Source organism: Galeopterus variegatus, unplaced genomic scaffold (assembly GCF_000696425.1).
Source record: "Galeopterus variegatus unplaced genomic scaffold, G_variegatus-3.0.2 Scaffold1058, whole genome shotgun sequence".
Lineage (NCBI taxonomy): Eukaryota > Metazoa > Chordata > Mammalia > Dermoptera > Cynocephalidae > Galeopterus > Galeopterus variegatus.
The window spans coordinates 276,986-298,206 of NW_007727169.1; the positions used below are offsets into that span (position 1 = coordinate 276,986).

Below are 21,221 nucleotides of genomic sequence, written 5' to 3' on the forward strand. Positions count from 1 at the left end.
TGTCTTTCAGTTGAGTCATCAAAGTTGTGCCCTGCCCCGCCTTGCCCAGCAGGTGTCCAGTCTCTCCGACTGCCGGGAGTGAACTCCTTGGGGGATGGTCCCTCAGCACACAATTCCTCTTTGACTCCCACCAGCACGGGTCGGCCCTTCGGGAGAGCTCACTAGTAACTTCAATGTAGCTCGAGAGTTCTTCGGGCTCCCCTCTCCCCACCAGAAATCAGTTAGGGGTTCTTCCAAACTGAGGCCCCAGAGATGGAATCTGCCTCCCGGAAACAGGGAGTTTACCTGGGGCTGACGCCCAGGGTGTGGCGGGGAGAGGATCTGGGTGGGCTCCTCTTCCCTGCCCTCCTGACGCTGGCCGGGGGCTCCCCACGCTACCAGCCCCGTCTGAGATCCGCAGGGAAAGTGGGATTGTAGGCCGGTCCACAGGCCCTGGGGTGCCCCGCATCGAGGTAAGCAAATGGCACTTTTCAGTTCGGAGCCGCGCCAGGCCGTCAGATGCACATTTTTGCAAATATTTTCTCCCACTCTGTAGGTTGTCTTTTTGCTGTTTTAATTGTTTCTTTTGCTGTGCAGAAGCTTTTTAGCTTAATACAATCACATTTGTTTATTTTTCCTTTTGTTGCCTGTGCTTTTTCAGGTCTTACTAATAATGTATTTGCCCAGTCCTACTTCCTGAAGTGTTTTCCCTATTTTCTTTTAGCAGTTTTATAGTTTCTGGCCTTATATATAAGTTTTTAATCCATTTTCAGTTGATTTTTGTATACAATGAGAGGTAGAGTTCTATTTTCCTTCTTCAACATATGAATGTCCAGTTTTCCCAGTACCACTTATTGAAGAGGATGTCCTTTCCCCAATGTATGCTCCTGTTGTCCCTGTCAAGTATCAGTTGGCTATAAGTATGTAGGTTGATTTCTGGGTTCTCTATTCTGCTCCAATGGTCCCATTTATTTCTTTCTCTTGCCTGATTGCTCTGGCTAGCACTTCCAATACTATGTAAAGTAGGAATGGTCAGAGTGGGTATCCTTGTGTTGTTCCTGTTCTTAAGGGAAAAGCTGCTTTTCCCCATTCAGGATGATGTTGGTGGTGGGTTTGTTGTATGTGGTTTGATATTGGGTTGAGATACTTTCCTTCTATACCTGACTTGCTGTGAGTCTTTATCACGAAGTGATATTGAATTTTGTTGAATGATTTTCCTGTATCTATTGAGAAAATCATATGGTTTTTATCCTTGATTTTGTTGATGTGATGTATCACATCTATTGACTTGTTTATGTTGAACCATTTTGCATTTGTGGGATGAATCCCACTTGATCACGGCTTATAAATTGGTTTATTCTGATTGCTAATATTTTGTTGAGGATTTTTGCATCTATGTTCATCAGAGATATTGGCCCGTAGTTTTCTTTTTGTTATTGTTGTTGTATCTTTGCCTGGTTTGGGTATTAGGGTGATGCTGGCCTCATAAAATGAGTTTAGGAAATTGACGTCTATGTCAATTTTTTGGAGTAGTTTGAAGAGAATTGGTATTCCCCTGTAAAGGTCTGGTAGAATTTATCAGTGAAGCCATCCAGTCATGGACTTTTCTTTGTTGGAAGACTGCTGATTGCTGCTTCAATCTCATTGCTTGTTATTGGTCCGTTCAGGTTTTCTATTTCTTCTTGGTAGTCTGTAATTGTCCAATTATTTATCCATTTCCTCCAAGCTTTCAAATTTGTTGTCATATATTTGTTTATAATAGTCTGTAATAATTCTTTGTATTTCTGTGGTTTCATTTGTAATGTCTCCTTTTTCACTTCTAATTTTTGTTATTTGATTCTTCTTTTTTTTTAGTAAGACATTATAGCTAATGTCTCGTCTATTTTGTTTAATCTCAAAAAACTAACTTTTTGTTTCATTGAACTTTTGTGTTGATATTTGGGTCTCTATTTCATTTAGTTTTGCTCTGATCTATTTCTTTCTATCTGCTAATTTGTGGATTGGATTGTTCTTGTTTTTCTACTTCCTTGAGGTGTAGTGTTAGTTTATTTATTTGAAATCTTTCTATTCTTTTGATGTAAGTGTTTATTGCAATAAAGTTCCCTCTTAGGACTGTTTTTGCTGTATCCCACAGATTTTTGATCTGATTTGTCTTTATTTTTACTAGTTTTAACATCTTTTTGGATTTCCTGTTTAATTTCTTCTTGGATCCATAGGTCATTCAGGAGCATGTTGTTTAACTTTCGTGTGTTTGTATAGTTTCTTGAGTTTCCCTTGTTATTGACTTCTAGTTTTAATCTGTTGTGGTCTGAAAAGATACTTGAAATGATTTCAATTTTTAAAAATTTGTAGGCTTGACAAAAGATACATAAAACTTCCAATTTAAAATCAATAAAATGCCAGAAGTAAGACACTACCTTTCAATAACAACCCTAAATGTAAATGAATTAAACTCCCCACTCAAAAGACACAGACTGGTTGATTGGATTAAAAAGATAGACCTGACTCTATGCTGTTTTCCAAAGACTCACCTCACCTGTAAAGACTCACACTAATAGTGAAGGAAAGTAAAAAGATATATCACACAAATGCAAACCAAAAATGAGCAGAAGTAGCTATTCTTATATCAAATAAAATAGACTTTAAACCAATAACCATAAAAAGAGACAAAGAAGGCTGCCATACAATGATAAGGGATCTATCCAGCAAAAAGAGATAGCAATCATAAATATATATGCACCCGACAGTGGAGCACCCAGATATATAAAGCACACACAATAAGTCCTAAAGAAAGAGATATACCCCAGTATGATAATAGTAAGGAACCTGAACACCCCTGTGTCAGCACTGGACAGGGATCTAAGCCACCTATTTATTTTGTGAAGGCTGATAGAGTTAAACTAGATGATACAGTACATAAGTCTATTTAATTTGGTGCTAAAGTACTACCACATGCCTTACTTTCTTGAAAATGAACTAATGAGAAGTGTCTATTCAGGTCTTTTGTGATGTTATAATGTCTATGGAATGGCTGCTGTCTGTGCCAGGTTATTGATATGTGTATCAAGGGAAAGTACCAGCATCAACTCCTACACTGAATATTGGAAATAGCTTAATCTATTTCTTTTGCACCATACAAAAATAAATACAAATAAAAGTTCTAATTTAGTCTTCCATTCTTATGGGTGATTTTGCATAACCCCAGGGCAAAGCACCCGCTATGGAAGATTTGCTCTAGGTCAGTGCTTCTCAAATTTTAATGTAGATATGAATTGCTTAACGATCCTTTTAAAATGCATATTCTGATTCAGTATGTCTGGCCCTAGTTCTGAGATTCTATGTTTCTAACAAGTTCCCAGGCAATGCCAATGCTGCTGATTCATGAAACACACCTTGGAGTAAAAATGCTAGTGTGACATTTTTCTCCATAAACAAAAACTGTTCATGAATTTCTACTACTTGAGTAAAGGCCCATAAAATTATACAGTATCCTTAAGTATTTATTTGCTTTCATCCTAACTTTCCTCCTGTCATTTTTCTTCATGTGTCTTGTGCTTCAGAACACTGAGGACTCTTCCTGATTCACTGAACACAATATTCTTTACACCTCTATTCCAAGAACCAATAAGGCAGGACAAGAAAGTTGGGAAGGAAAAAGGGAGAGATGACTGTTCAATAGAGTCTCAAAGTTAATGGTGATCTCAAATTTTGAAACCTAATATCTTTGATGTTTGTCTGCTTAATATTATGCTAAATTTCTTTCACTAGATGATCAGCATAGAAAAAATTTTTAAAAACTTTCTTTGCCTTTTTCAGAATGTTACATGTAATCTAATAACGTGGTATAATCTTGTAATATAATGATAATAACAAAAACCCTATTATATGGATACAGAAAATCTAATTACTTTATGCAAGTGTTTAATAGTTGTACACTTAAAAAATATTCTTATGAATTTCTATAAGTCAAGGCTGAAAATTTTAGAGAAGTATTTTTTGAAAAGTAATATAGACATTTTTATTTGATACATTTTAGAAGATTATCTTATGTAGAAATAAAATTTTTTCCTGAAATATCATTATGCTTTTTAAAAATTGTGTGCCACATCTTTAATGGATGGATTCATGTTTCCAATAACAAATGGATATGTTGGGCTGGCAATTACATTAAATATGAGAGCATACCCCATAGTCAACAATTAATAACACTTTAGAAATGGTAGAGATCAGTATGTCATGAGTAAAACAAGCTGAGATGTTAGAAGTGTCTAAAATAATATTTAGAGATATTGTATTTGTGTAGTTAATTTGGAGACCTTGCAAATGACTTGTGGAAAGTATTATTATCTGTTATTATTAAGTTGTGCCCCTTGGGATAAAACTCACAAGTGGGGCCTGGTTTTAATCCCTCAATCTTCCTGAAGTTAAATACAAACAGATACAAAAGAATCTACTTCCAGCATGAAATTAGAATCATAGACTCATAGAATTCAACCAGTTTACCAAAATGTAGCTGATTTCAATCCTACATATATATATATATTCTATACATACATGTATGAGGGTACTTCAAAAAATTTGTGGAAAAATGGATTTAACAGATAACGGCAATCTTTCCATGAACGTTTTGAAGATCCTCTGTGTGTGTGTGTGTGTGTGTGTGTGTGTGTTTGTATATGCTGGGCTTTGGTGTGCATGCATTCCTAACATTATGCGATATATACACTCATATATGCCCAGTATGTATATTGATATGATATACATATTACATAAATATAATATATACTTATATCCATATATACACATACATGTATATGAAACTATTATATATATACACAAAGTACCTCAAAAAGTTGTGGAAAAATGAAATTAAAACATAATATGAATCCTTTCATGAACTTTTTGTAGACCCCTTGTATGAAAACACACATGCACATGCACACTCAGACCCAGAGAGGTGGATACAAGCTCCTCAAGGTTTTTAGCTATTAGAACATCCCAAATATTTTGTAGCACTCCCTGGCCAGTCTGTAAGAGTGCCATTTCCCATCCAGGACTGCAGTATCCCAAATACTACTCCAAGACATGAGTAAATGCTTTTGTGCCCTTGGAACTCTGCATTTTAGTGCAGCACTCCATATTATGTTTGCATTGCAATGCTGGTTTTCATTTTAATAACTGTTCAAACAGATTCCAAGTACACAAATAAAAGATTTGCATAATGTATTAGGACAAGAAAAAACAGATAATGAGAAGGTTGTTATTTTCTTTAGGGCGGTCTCCCTGCCACAAGTGTAGAGTGATCAGTTACATGTTGTTTTGAGCAATGGAACCCTCATGCTCTATTAACTGTGGTGTTAGGATAATGGATCCTGGCAATTTTCCATCATGTCAGTTCCCTGAGTATTTGCATTAGGAGCCACATTTTTATGATGGGTACAAAAAAATCTCCTCTTTTCAGCATTTCCCCATTGTGGATCCAAAATGTTTTCCTCTCTATAAAATACACTCTAGTGGTATAACTTAGTAATGTACATTGGATACCAGAGCTTGGAGAGGTAAAGGGTTCAGTTCAATCTGTGATTCAGTATTAGTTCTTTCTGTATTTCATTTCTTGATCTAATGTAAATTTAACTAGAGAATATTTGTAACACTAGTAATAGGTTTAATAATTAAAAAAAGCATTGAATAGAAGTGCTCAGAAACTGTTCTATGGAAAAATTTGGAAAAGGCTGTCTCTTTATATTCTCAAGAAGATGTACATAACAAAGCATCAGGTACGTTTGATAATGAAAGACATAGTTCATATTTTGATCAATACCTCCCAGATGATACATAATTCAGTCTGAATGGGACATGACATTTATTTTTCTTCATCACATTGAGACACTTGATGCTATTTCAAATGGTAAATCTCTTTTTATAATGGTTTGGATTATAAAAAGATAGTCTTTTAGTAGTATGCAGGCCAAGGATTCAATTGATAAGGTTCTATTTTAGGTCCCTAAAAGGCAAATTAGCTCTGTGTTAGTGTCAAAATTTAGTAAAGAAACATGATGTCACTATGTTCTCTGTTTCTACAATTGCGCTGTTTTTTAACTCTATTTTCTTCCTTTTTCTCTCTGCCTTCATTACCCCATACACTCTTAGATTTCCCTAGGAACCTTTAAAATTTACAGTGACTTTCACTCTCTCCTATTTATATTGCTAGCTCCCAGAAAATCCATTCATTGTTTAGATGCCAGTTAATATTAGGTGATATTCAGTACTGCAATGAGAAGTGATAAAAAATCAACAAGTAACCACTGGGTGTCAGTGATTTTTTTCTCAGGAGCTTCAACAAGTATTTGATTTTGTTTGAAATTAATGCTATGCAGCTTTAGACAAGAACCCAACATTGTTTCCTTTGAATTATATGTTTACATTTTTTTTATTGAATATTGTGGGTGCTGCTAGTATAGCTTATGCTAAGAGGAACTGACCTTAAGGCACAATGAATCTTTGTTTTCACTTTACAAGACCTACATAAATAATTTCCTTTAGGGGTAACCACTTTATACTCAGACTGTCTAAAGTGCATAAGAATTTGAAAATAAATTTTACTGACAACTTCGGATTTCAAGAGATAAGAACGCTCATTTATAAATAGTACTGTTTTCAGACTCTTTTCTGCTGAAAATGTGAATCTGTCAATTAAAGAGTGTCAAAGAGCTATCCAAACCTCTAAAATGATTCCCAGCTACCTCAGACTTTTAAAACAGGAAAAGATTCCCAAGTTGCATGCTGTGAGATGGGCCCACTCCAGCAACTGACACTTATTAAAGAGCTGATTAATGAGAGCCCTGAACAGAGAATTGTTTTTTTCTCCCTTCAGGTAATGGTGCTATTACATATGATTAGTCATGGTGCTATATCTGTGCAATAGGTTTTATAATTTATTTTGAAATCTGTTGGAAATGATATTGAATGGTAAACTCGTATTTCTTTAAAAGCATTAATTAAAATTTAACTACTTGAATATATATTACCTGTGTTTTATAAATATAACTAAGATATTCATAGACACTGTCAATTTTTTCCTCCTTTTTGGATGGACTACTACCCTTCATTGATGTGATGTCACACTCTCCTAATTTTCTGTCCCGCTCTATGCCAGCATCTTGTCAGTAGCCTTTGTGGGCCCTGCTCCGTTTGCCCCTTCCTCTGCCTGTCTCTTGAATCGTAGTGCTAGTCAGGCAGCTGTCTGAACCCTCTCCTCTACTCAGTGTTGGTCATATTCCCCTCCTGTCTGTGTGTTAATGACTTCTAAGCTGTACTCCCCACCCAAAGCTCTTCCTAATGCACCAGACTCCCATGTTCAGCCTCTTACTGTATGTCTCTATATGGATGTTTCAAGGGCAACTCATACTCAGCATGTCCAAAGCAGGATGACAATGACGATAACAATAACTGTATTAGTTTCTCATTGGTGCTGTAACAAATTAGCATATACTTAGTGGCTTGAAATAACACAAAGTTATTATCTTATGCTTATGTAGGTTAGAAGCCTAACATTGTTCTCACTGGAGGCTTTGGGGAAGAATTTCTTAATTTTCTTAACTATTCCAGTGTCTAGAGACTGCCTGCATTCCTTGACTCGTGGCTCTCTTCCATTTTCAAAGCCAGCAGTGGCTGGTAGAGTCTTTATCATGCTAAAGACTCTAACACTAACACTTTTTCTATCTTCTGCTTTCACTTTTTAAGACCCTCATGATTATATTGGGTTCACCTGGATAATCCAGATTATTCTTCCCATCTCAAGGTCAGCTGATTAGAAAACTCGATTCTATTTGCAACCTTAATTTCCCTTTGCCAAGTAACCTAAGATATTCACAAGTTCTGGGCATGAAGATGTGGATGTCTTTGGGGAGACTTTTTCTGTCTATCACAATAGCTAACAGTGTTTGAGAATTTACCACTTGCTAGGTACTATTCTAAGTTCCTCACATATATTAACTCGTATTGTTGTCAAGACCTGTGAAGAGTCTGAGATTTTCCCTTACCCTACTTACAACTTTAAAAAGTCATCCTGCCACTATTTCATGAATGCTGGCCAAAGACATGAAACTCCGGGATTAGAAACAAAAGACTTTATTGTTCCAACTATAGCAGTAGCCAGAGTATCAGCATTTTTTTGTGTGTCAATTCCCTGAGCCCCATTTCCCAAGAGTGACACAAAGAGGTGAGTAGCCCTGAGCCTAGGGATTCCAGTTCTTTTATAGATGATGGTATGTATGTCTGCCCTTTCTCTGGAGAGGACGCTATCTCTGTTTTTGCTATACAAGTGTCCTTAAAAAGATAGTGTGGATCAAAGAGCAGCCAGAGTCTGTGCTCATAAGACATGCAGAAATGTGAGAGGCCCTTGAGAATTGTGTTGCAACAATAGCCCTCACAGTATTCCTGTGAAAGTTGCAATTATTTTCATCTCCATTTTATAGGTGAAGAAAATAAGGGGCAGAGAGGATCAGTAGTGTGTCCCATTAAGTAGCAGAATTGAGTTCATGTTCTTAATCTCTGTTCTGTGCTACAACCATTATACTGTGCATTCATTGTAGCATATGCACTATACTGTAATTGCCTTCATGTATGTCTATAATATATATGCTTTTTAACTTGTTTGTATCCCCCATTGGTTTTTTAAGCTCCACAAGAGTTTAAAGTGACTGTATCTCTATTGTTCAAGGTTTATATGTACAGTGCTCGGATCAATCTGGCCTATATTGTATTATTAGGTAATGAATAACTATTTTGGAGGTAAATGAAAATGCATTGTAAATGGAACCTTAACGGAAGGAATCTTTAAATTCAACCTGTAGTCTTTTAGATAACAGCAAATCTTTGTTACACAACAAACATTAATCAACTCAGCCTGTCACCAACAGATGAAAATAGGGTTTTGTGTGTTCTCTGTGTTCATGCCTAATCATGTCTATTAAAATAAAAACCATGAGTTTTGAAAGTACTATATGCACAGTAGAGAAAATGAACAATATAATAATGGAAATTAAAGTTGAACTAATTTTAAAAATTAAAGGAGTGAGAAACTTACAATTGTTATGTGTGCATATGGGATAAGTCCTTTTGCATAGAAATTCTTTTTCAGGGAAAAAAGGAAATCAAGCAGTACGTGATAAGTGTTCCTCCTCTGCAACTGACAGTATCAGTAAGTGTTAAGGAAAAGTGATTGGCAGGAGGATCAGCAGAAACATTGCCTGCATATTATGGCCTAATGATAATTCAAGCGAATGCTAAAAGTTTGAGAACTTGAAAGCTAAGTTTGTGTATACAAGTAGTGCTAATGAAAATTCTGTTACAGGCCAGAATGTGTAGCTAAAACTAGTCTTTTTTGAAAGAGAGATGCCCAAATAGAAATTCTATCAGGAGAAAAGTGTATTTTGTTTTGAAGCTTTGAAAAAGTGACTCACTCAGATTTGGTGGGAATGTACCCAAGAGTAGCAAAGCTTAAACTCCCATTTGTCAAATAAACTTAAAAACGGTCAATCAGAACCTAACCTGTTTGTCAGTAAAACCATCTCCAGAATATACATTTGAAAGGAAGAAAAAAGATGATTGTTTTCATGTTATAAATGTCAGTAATTTGTTACTTCTATAAATTTTATCTCATTAATATTACTGTTTCAAATGCAATATGTATTTTTACTAACCGTATATGTTAACCTTCACAGTAAGGAGTTTTAGTTTTTATATTTAAGCATACATGCATATGTAAACAGTGTCTTGACCAAGTGGCATAATCAAAATACAAATTTTGGGTTTTTTTACCTGCTAGGCTTTTAGAATTTCTTTAGTGTGCCTGAGTGATTTTTGGCTGATTCTTAGGTAGATCCTATGCTGCTTTAAATCATAAAATAAAATTTTAATTCAGGAACTAAAATCGCTAATGTAACATATTAACCAAAACTTCATCTTTGTTCGAAGACAAGACTCTTCTTCCTCTCCCAGCTAAGGCCTGTGATGCATTCAATTCCCCAAGGTGAGGATGGACTGGAAAGATCCTAAATGGTGATAGCATTGATTTATTGTGTTTTGTGCTTAGGGCTAAGTGCTTTACATGGTCTAACTCATTTAATCTTCACAGCAACTTTAAAGGCAGGTACTGTTAATATCCCCATTTTGTCAGTGAGGAAATGAAAGCTGAAAGAGGTCAAAGAATTTTTTCAAGGTCCCACAACAAGTAAGTGTTAGGCTTGGGTTGAGATCCCAGGCAGACAACATGGACTCCAGAGCTTGAACCTTTCACCATTGTGTCCTCTGCTTTTTTAAAGGGTGAAATGAAGCAGGAAACAAAAGAGTTAGGTTAGCAGCCTAGGAATTTGAGAGCAAGATGGATTTAGGGTGGAAGGACCAGGGCAAAGAGTTCATTCAGAACCTGGCTGTGAATCCGAAGGGAATGCATCTAACTGATATTTAGTATAGGAGTAGTGAGGTGATTTAAAGGAGCAGCAGAGCTCTTCACACGGCAAAGAGTGAAACCATGGAACTGATGACCACAACTGTACAGCTGAAGGCCCTTTCTTATGTGGGTGTTTTTAATAGTTACATATTTGTTTGGCTTGCAATCACATGCAAACATAACTGTCAGCTATGTCTAGCATGACTTGTCATCACAGGGCACACTATTCATTTATTTAGCAATTATTTTTTGAACATTAGCTATGTGCTTGGCACTATGCTAGGCATTGGTAATGCAAACATTGAGATGAAAACTGTCCTGCCTTCATGGGTTAGTTTGGCATTTCAGCTTGGATGTTAAGTAGTATTTTGTTGTACGGATATACATTCACCTGTTGGTGGACATTTGGGTTGTTCCCAGTTTTTAGCTATTGGAAATAAAGCTTTTATGAACATTTGTGTACAAGTCTTTGTGTGGATATATGCTTGATGCAAGTGCTCTTAAATAATAAAACTATCATATGTGATTCCTTAACTTACAAAGGTAAAAAGCAGAGGCATAGTTAAAATACCTCCCATAGTTGTTTGAACAATATCCAAGTTTCTTTGATAATTTATGAGGTTATTATATGTGTAACAGCATAATCTAAGCTTTTTTTAGTTTCCCCTTTTTTCCCCTCTGCCATCCATAAACATGGTTTCTCATATTTATTATAAGGCCCATCTGTATCTAAGAAGCTGCCCCCTACTACTGAGCCCTCTGTGCTTTATTTTGTCCCTCAATCACCTTACATGAATCTGGCTCCATTTGCTGAAGAATCTTTATTTGTTTGATCTATAACCTTGATACCCAGGACTAACTTCTGTGCCCTCATATCTCTGGACACCAATATGTAACCAGCTGCCTGCTTATGTCACCAGTGCCTGATATCTTTGACACCAACCAACCTTTATTTGTCCCCTCCCTGTACCTGTTTATTCTGCTAGTCAGGCTTTTGCTGTCTGATAACTGCTCCCTAAGTGCACCTTGCTCTTTATTCCAAACTCTGCATCTGGCTCATATGTCTTGAGTCTTCTCTCTGTGACATTTGAGCCAATCCAGAACCCAGTGTGGCTTGATCTGCTCACTTAGTCGTGGCGACCTGACTACTCCTGGCTCTTGACGGACTACAGCCTCTGCTTTGCAACAGATTTTGTTTGCAAGGATTGTACATAAGTCCTCATGATCCCACGAGTAAATGACACCAGACCTACTACTGCTGATGTCATATACTGGTGACAGGCAAAGTTGACACACTGTAGTTCTGTTGTTTGGTTTGTTCATATTTAGGCAAGATCTTAAGTTAAATTGTAAGTACAAGAATATCTATTTGCTATGTATTTGCAATCAGTAGTGGTTCTCTGATCTACGCTCTTCTCCTTATATGCTTCAGCCAAACTGACCTCTCTGTACAGCACACATTTCACATTTTCACCTTAGCGTTAGATTTTCACCTTAGCATTAGGACCTTTGCATTTGTCATCCCCTCTTTTTAGAATACGCTTCCACAGGTCTTTAAACAAGCTGACTTCTACGATCATTCACATCTCAAGTGAAATGCGATTACTTTAGAAAGTCCTCCATGTTACACCCACCCCACCAGTAAATTACTATCTTACTTCTTTATATTTTCTTTGTAGAGTTTATCATTTACTAAGTTTCTGTCACTCATTTTTTACTTATTAATTGACCTCTACACACACCCACATGTGAATAAATCACATGAGATAAGGGAGCAAGTAGCTTGAATGACAGAACAAAACAATGCCTATATTGAGCAAAGGAAATACTTTATAAATATTTGTTGTGTATATGAATGCTTAGATTACCTCTGTCTGCCTGTTGAAATCCTGTTTATCTTTGGAGTCCAACTTGAATACTGTCTCTTTCAAGAATCTCCCCAACCAGATTTGTTTTTTTTCTCTCTCTCATAGAGTTTTTTATTCTTCACTTACTTGCTCTTTTCTTTTTTTTGTGTTGTAGCTGTCATGCCCTCATTCTTAGTCTAAAATAATTATAGTAGAATACAAGGACCGTATTTGACTTATTTTAATATACATTTCAGACTTAAGAGCATAATCAATGCTGGCAAGATATTTGTTGAAATCTGGAAAGTTTACCATATTATAAGGCTGTTAACTATTTTATTCTTTTTTTATTACAAAATGTTTAAAGTATATAGAAAAGATTCAACAATATTATAACCAATACCTATGTGCCCATCAACAGCTTAAAAAAAGCAAGATTCATATTAAGTTAGTAATATTAATGTGAAAACTATGTAAAGACACTAATATTAAATTCCTCGTGTGAGTGTTCCTCATCCCCACCCCCCGTTTTCTTTGCTGAAGCAATCACGATCCTGAATTTAGTGTTTATCATTGCTGTACGTGTGTGTGTCTGTTCATTTTGCCATTACTGTTTATCTCTGTGTGTGTTTTCATGTGTGAGTATCCGTTTACAACACGTGATATTATTCTCCTTGTTTTGAAGTAGTATATGGTGTGGATCATTTACACCTCCCTTGTTTTCTCAACATTATGTTTCTCAGATTGTTCATGTTGATATATGCAGTGTTAGAATCTAGTGGTGAGATCATTTGATTGCTGTGTAATATTCCTTTATGTAGTCATCTCTCAGTATCCATGGGGGATTAGTTCCAGGATACCTGTGGATATGAAAATTGGTGGATGCTCAAGTACCTTATATAAAGTGGCATCGTATTTGCATATAAACTGTATTTTTAGGAGAATAATGACAATAAAATAAAGTCTGTACACATTCAGTACAGATGAAATCTTTTTTCCCCCAACATATTTTTGATCCATGTTTGGTTGAATGCATAGTTATGGAACCCATGGATACAGAGGGCTGACTGTTCTTACAATACTCATCACATTGTAAGTGCTATGTGAATGGTTGTTATACTGTATTGTTTTTTTATCTGTATAATTTTTTGTTATTTCTTATTTTTGTCCTCTACATATTTTGATCCACTGTTGGTTACCCACGGATGTGGAGGGCCTACTGTATAACCGCTTCACAGTTTCTTGTCTGTTATCTGGCTGAAAGCCATTCACTTTCCCTTTTCACTCTTACAAACAATACTACAGTGAACATTTCTGTACAATTTTCCCAGGGCATCCTAGGGAGTTACTCTAGTATTTATAATGAGAAGTGGAACTTCCAGGTCAGAGACTATGCACATTATGGCATTGTAATTACTGTGAAGTTGTTTGGATTCCTTGTATATTCTGGACATTAATCTCTTGTTAAAAAATGGGCAAAGGAGCTGAATAGACATTTTTCAGTGAAAGACATACAAATGGCCAACAGGTACATGAAAAAATGCTCAACATCAGTAATCATCAGAGAAATGCAAATCAAAACCACATTGAGATATCATCTCAGCCCAGTTAGACTAGTTATTATCAAAAAGACAAGAATAATAAATGCTGGTGAGGATGTGGAGAAAAGGAAACTCCTCTACAATGTTGGTGGGATTGTAAATTAGTAAAAACCATTATGGAAAATAGTATGGAGGTTTTTCAGACAACTACAGATAGAATTTCCATACAATCCAGTAATCCTGCTGCTGGATATATACCCAAATGAATGGAAATCATGATGTTGAAAGAATACCTGCATTCCCATGTTCATTGCAGCTGTATTTACAATAACTGAGGTGTGGAACCAACCTAAATGTCCATCAATGGATGACTGGATAAAGAAAATATGGTATATACACACAATGGAATACTACTCAGCCATAAAAAAGAATGAAATTCTGCCATTTGCAGTAATATGGATGAGCTTGGAGAAAATTATTTTGAGAGAGAGAAACCGGTCACAGATAGAGAAATACCACACAGCCTCACTCATAAGTGGGAGCTAAGAAAGAAAGAAAGGAAGGAAGGAAGGAAGGAAGGAAGGAAGACCACAATAAAAAGTTGAACTTTCAGAAGGAGAGACAGATCTATAGTTACTAGAAGTGGGAAAGGGGGAGAATGAGGGAGATTAGGGAGTAATTGGGTAAAGGACACAAAAATAATTACCCTTTGTAATGATGAACATACTAATAATATTGACTTGATCATCACATACTGTACATAAATACTGATAGTCAACTTTGTATCCCATAAATATGTATAGTCAAAAATAAATAATTAATTTAAAAAACCAAAACACAGGCCCTGGGGCCAGGATGCTGAGTTTGAATCAATACCCTGCCACTTGCTAGCTTTCCCATGAAGCAATGAGCACCAGCCATTTTCAGGCTCTGTTGCACGTGCATGCCCTACCTCAACCCCGGGCATCCAGCATTCAGTTTGGCTTAGGTCCTCTTGGCTCTGATAGATGGTGCAAGGGCCAATTCCCAACTGCTGCTACCTGCTTCTGGAGCCAGAACCCAGCAGGCCTGTGGCTTCACCTGCAATCACTACTTTGCATTTCTGTACCACTTCTGGTCTATGGAGAGGTTTATTTTTGAGCCTAGAGATGTTTTTTAGTTTTCCCTTTTAATATTTTATTTATCATCACTATATGTCTGGAGCAGAAGGAGTACATCAAAGCATGAACTTTTTGTGTCACTATAGCCAGAAGTTGATAATACTTCTATGACCTTTCAAAATAAGCACAAATTTTAGAATCATCTAATCACAGATTTTTAGAGCTGGAAGGCATTTTAGAGATATTTAAGGCCAATAACCTTATTTTATAGGTGAGAGAATTGTGGTCTTAAGAAATTAAGTGATTTACTGATGTCACATATCTAGTTGATAATAATAGGGCTGGTCCAAAACCTGTGAGTCCCCTTAATAGTCCTTTTGCCACTGTATACACTTTCTCTGTAAGTTCATGGCTTTCTCTGTAAGTTCTATTTATATGTAGCACTTTATTTTTAACAGAGTTGAAAAAATAGACTAGAGTTTAAGTATTTAGAAAAATGAAGACACATTTTTAAACTGATATTAAATGTTTTCTCTTGGAAAATATTGAAGCAAAAAGTAAGAGAATAATATTTACTGCGTTGAGCTGAACACATTTTCATTCGAAGGCACAATGCCTTTGACTCTGTGGATTCTTGCTGCATTTGGTTTGCTTGATTTCTGAAACTTATTAGGACGAGCCCATTAATAATGGTGCCCATACTTTCAACCACCCATAGCACTGGGCTTGAAAAGAACTGTGATTAATGGATATGACCAGCATTTATAATGATAGCCTGTATTTCTGCTGTAATGTAAAAATGGTAGGTAGCTTAATTTATAAAACAACAACAACAAAACAAAACCCTCATACTAAAAATGAACAAGTATTTCTACTAATTAGGATTTCTGGACTTTTTTAGGATATAAATTTAGGATCTGGTTTCTTTGTTAAAGCCTTTGGAACTGTTTTATTCTATTTCTAGATCTTTTAGCTGTGCCTAAGCATCCGTATGCTGCTATGGAGAATTGGGGACTAAGTATTTTTGTGGAACAAAGAATACTGCTGGATCCCAGTGTTTCATCTATTTCTTATTTGCTGGATGTCACCATGGTCATTGTTCATGAGATATGTCACCAGGTATGAGAAAAAGGATCAGGTGTAAGTATAATGTGCAAACTATTGAGAATGTAGAATGATTTCAGATACCTAAGTTAGAAGCTAAATTATTATCCTCCCAATTAAGTTTTAACTTTATGTGGAGCTCTGTGTAGTTCTTTCAGGAAGATATGTTGTTTTTCTCAGACGTCGACACGTACAAAAACAAGCACACTGATCATATTAAATAAGCAACTGTCATTCAGTTTTGCTGAGTAGTGAGAAGGCATTGCTACCTAACGTCCTCTTTGGAGTCCCTCTCCAGTTGCTGTTCCCTATCAACCTGGCTTTATTTTCTTGTGATTATTAGTGTGTACATATGGTAAGTACAGTGATGGCAATGATTTATTGCATTGCTGCAAGATGCAGCTGAATTTTGTGTACGTGTCAAAATTTGCCTTTGCTGAAATCAATTTTTTACTCCCCTTTTCCCATCACATAGACACTTAGGAAGTCTTTCACTAACTCAGCCATAGACTCTTTGTTCTCAAATGATTGATATTTTTTGTCTTGGCATGTTTAGAAATTCATATGTAAATTAGCCAATTTTGTAGTGAAGCCAAGATAAAATTAATTTCATTTTGATTTTATGCACTTTCTGACAGCGAGTGGAAGGTATTAGAGAGATTTTGCAATGCTTATCTGAATCCTGACTTTAGTGAAAAAAAAATTACTAAAAATAGATGTTCATGGTAATAGAGAGCAATACCTGTCCTGGTTACCAAGAACTATGAACAGTTTTTGACTTGAAACACTAGAAATCTCACTGTGATACAATATGACTTCAATATATTATAAACCCCAAACCTTTTTAAAAGCTAGAAAATCTAAAGAAAGAGTGATATGGAAAATGCTGTTAGTGAAAGAAGGTGAACTGTGCAGTCCCAATAAATGAATACTGACTTAATGATAAATTGGTGCAGGCCATATGACCATTTACCGAAATGTCAGCCTTTTGCAGCGAACCTGTAAGATGTTTGTACCTGTCATGCTGGCTAGGTTGGGCATGTATTTCTTACCTCAGAGACTTTAAGGGAATCCATTGTGGAGATAACTGGGGCTTTTTTGTGCTAAAGAGAATGGTTTCCACCTAAGTTTACAACTCTTTGAGACAAAAGCAGTTTCTTTTTGAACATGCCTATAAATGACAAATTAGATGTGTAGTTCTGGTGAAGTAAAAGCACACTGATAGTGTTATAATTGCTCAGAGAACTGAATTTCATTTGTTTCATATTCTAAGTTATAGCTCAGTAGTGATAGGCCATTTACTATGAAGGACTGAACCAGAAGCTAGGAGAAATGTTTATAATAATTTCCACCGTCATTATCAAATTAATTCTATGTCACCCTCCCTCTCCACCTGTCTGTTGTCATAATTCTGAAGGCAATTTAAAGGAGAAATATGTATTTTTGATAAGGAATATAAAAATTTAATTATTTATTTTGTGGTCATGAGCATATGCAGAGCTATTTTTATTTGTATTTCAGTTATACATCCTCTTGAGGAAATGCTAATTTCTTACTGATATTGAAATGCTCAGTCACCAGGCTCATTACTGTGGCTCCTAAGAGCTGTACGTGATGTGGTACTTGTCTGCCTTTCTGGACTTCTTCATGCTTTTCTTCTGGTTTGCTGTGTTCCAGACATACAGGTTTTCCTACTGTTTCTTAATAGCTCATTCCTTCTTAGGGTCTTTACACTAAGTGTTACTTACATCTGCCTGGAACTCTCTTGCCCCAGGCTTTCTCATGTCTGGTTCCTTCTGATCTTTAAAGTCTAAGCTCAAATGTCACCTGCTCAGAGAGAATGATTTTGCTTTTATAGTCTAAAGCAGCCCCTCCCCCAATTCTATAACAGTTTATTAGGATCTGATTGTGTTGTTCATTTGCTTATTTATTTTTGTTTTCTATCTCATTCCCTCTGTCTCCAAAATAAAATGTCACCTGAGTGAGAAGAGACATTGTCTAACTTATCAGGGAATCCCATCTTTTGTATAGTTACTGGCATGTAATGTATTTTTCTTTTCATGAAAAAAGAATTACTCTAACGTTTTCCTAAACTCAGCAAGGGGTTTAGAATAATGCATCATGATCTAAATCAAAACACCAAATTAAAAATGACAACAAAATAGGGTCTTAGAGTTATTTTTTGGTCCTACTCTTCATATCATAGAATCATGGGGAGTTAGGGGTAGAGGACTTGAAAAACCCTTAGTCCCATCCATCAGCCAGTGTCTCCTGTGAATTGCCTCTGCCATTAGAGGGAGATGCTTCAATACTGCCATTCATGAGGTGCCTACTACCTCTCAAAGTAGTATTTTCCATCTTCAGCCATCTCAGTCTGTTAGAGGGTTTTCTGCATTTTCAGCAGACATTTATTAACCCTAATTTCCATTTATTAGTCCCGGTTTGTCCCTTTTAGGGTCACGAGAAACAAGCCTTTTCCACATCATAGGCCTTCAAATATTTGAAGACAGTTGTTTTCAGGGTTTTTTTTTTTTTTTTTTTTTTTCCTCCTGAGTTCTTTCCCTGCTAAGTTGAATATTCTCTTTGTGTTCCTTGATCATCTGTGTTTCGTTCCTCCCTAAATTCATGTATAAAAACTTAGTGTCGCCCAAGTAGTCAAATAAATCAATACTATCTTCCCACATACATTTTAAAATCACGAAAGAAATTGGGGAATGAATTTCAGTTGTGATCATTATAGTTTAATTCATTCAATTTTAGATAAAATAATTCTAAATAGATTTGATTTTATCTGATGCCCATTCATTTTGATACTGCAGTGGTTTGGTGACCTTGTGACTCCTGTGTGGTGGGAAGACGTGTGGCTGAAGGAAGGTTTTGCTCACTACTTTGAATTTGTTGGTACAGACTACCTCTATCCTGGCTGGAACATGGTAAGTGTACTCTTCTTTAATCCTTCGGAATTCCCAGTGAAAGGTTGATCTGATGTTACGTGAGAAATACTGACTGATGCATGAAAATAATCAACTGTCTGATAAAGAAAAAGTGACCCCAAATTTATTTATTTTTTATTTTTTATTATACATACATGTGGATTACAATGTTGATTTTCAATAATTGTGTAGAATGTGTGGTGGTTAGATCAGTATAGTTAGCTTAATCATCATTACAATATGCAATCATTCTTTGTGTCTGTTGACCAAATTTAAATGTTATAGGAACTAGAGTCTGATTTGTTACATTGACTTCAAAATGCTACAACTTACCTAATTGGAAATAAGAGGGTACTTGAAAAAGTTTCTTTGTATTTTCTTTTAATTCCATTTTTCCACAAACTTTTTGAAGTACCCTTGTTTTTTAGATTATAGCATTTTATAATGAAGACAAATTATCCTTTAAGACAGAGAAGTTAACAGCAATTTCAAATTGTGTGTGTCTGTGTGTATTTTTTTTGGCAGCTGGCTAGTACGGGGATCTGAACCCTCGACCTTGGTGTTGTAACACTAGTTCTAACCAACTGAGCTAACTTGCTCAAGTAATATTTTATGTGTATAGGATATTTCAATACATAGAAAAATGAGAATTTAACATCTCATCCAAGAGATGAAACACAAAATTTAGATAAAACATTTGATGTATTATTGGTGTAGATGTATGTATTTTAGGATTAAATGACTTAATAAGAAATCATTAACTCTATTTATGAAGTTATGCATATTATGCCTTGACTTTAGGGGCATACCTGTATCTCTGAACCTAAAATAGGGTTTGTAGTGCCTTAAGCTGTAATGTTATAAGGCATCCTAGAAGAAAAATTAGAGAGAGGGCATGGTTTTTAAATATATTTTTTGTATCAATTTTTCACTTAATAATTTCATTAATCAATAAGTGATCATATTATTAATACAAGCTAGGGTATATTTTGTTTTAAGTAGCATTATTAAATTAGGTAAAAATTGCAATGTACCAACATTTGTCAACTTCCAGAAATTCAAATTTTACTTGTGATATAGTATAGGCAATTATATATATTTTTAAACCACTTTTTAAAGTATGATTGACAGGGCCGACCCCGTGGCTCACTCGGGAGAGTGCAGTGCTGGGAGCGATGAGGCTGTGTGTTCGGATCCTATATAGGGATGGCCGGTGCGCTCACTGGCTGAGCACGGTGCGGGTGACACTAAGCCAAGGGTTACGATCCCCTTACCGGTCACACACACACACACACACACACACACATACACAAAATAAAAACAAATAAATAAAGTATGATTGACAGACAAAAAGCTGTACATATTTAATGTATACAACTTGATTAGTTTGTAGATAAGTATACATCCATGAAACCATCACCACAAATTATGCTATAAACATATCCATCACTTTAAAAAGTTTCCTTCTACCTTCTTTTATTATTATTATTATTATTATTATTATTATTATTATTATTATTATTAAATTTTGTGATAAGAACACTTAACATAAGATCTACTGTCTTAGCAAATTTTTAAGTATACAATATAGTATTGTCGACTATGCTGTACATTAGATCTCTAGGACTTTTGCATCTTGCATAACTGAAATTTTGTACACTTTGTCCTATACCTCATCTTTTCCTGCTGCCCCCAGCCTCTGGCAACCACCATTCTCCTCTCTGCTTCCATGATCTCCACTATGTTAGATTCCTCATATAAGTGGGATTATGTAGTATTTGTCCTTCTGTGTCATGCTTATTTCACTTAGCATAATGTCCTTCAGGTTCAACCACGTTTTCATGAATGACAGGATTTCCTTCTTTTTTAAGAGAATAATATTCATTGTATCTATATACCACATTTTCTTTGTTCATTCTTTCATCAGTGAATTGCTTTATGTTTCCATTTATTTTTAAATTGATCTTTTTTGATGTTATAAAGTATTAATAATAGGTGATTATCTAATTGTCTGTCATCATTCCAAGTATGATTTGAAGAGCATGTAAACCAATGTGAGATATGAAGGCATCTGTAAGTCATATAACTTCTCTATCATAAATTCAGCTGACTCTTGCTGAGTAAAAGAATGTGAACTTACTTATTCACAGAAGAAATGTTACAATGGTAATACCACATTGATGGTATGTTTTAATTATGTTCCTGCAGTTTTGCTCATATTTTTTAAAGGCAACATGGTTCATTTGCAGAAACGTGCAAGACAC

At 35.6% G+C, this 21,221-nt stretch overlaps 1 protein-coding gene across 1 annotated transcript in view; it reads left to right on the top strand.

The window, feature by feature from the left end:
* TRHDE (thyrotropin-releasing hormone degrading enzyme) overlaps nucleotides 1-21,221 on the top strand; it is a 374,981-nt gene that overhangs the window by 187,717 nt on the left and 166,043 nt on the right. The window contains 2 exon segments of the mRNA XM_008574522.1: nucleotides 15,885-16,039; nucleotides 18,844-18,957. Of these exon segments, the coding sequence (XP_008572744.1) occupies nucleotides 15,885-16,039; nucleotides 18,844-18,957 (269 nt within the window).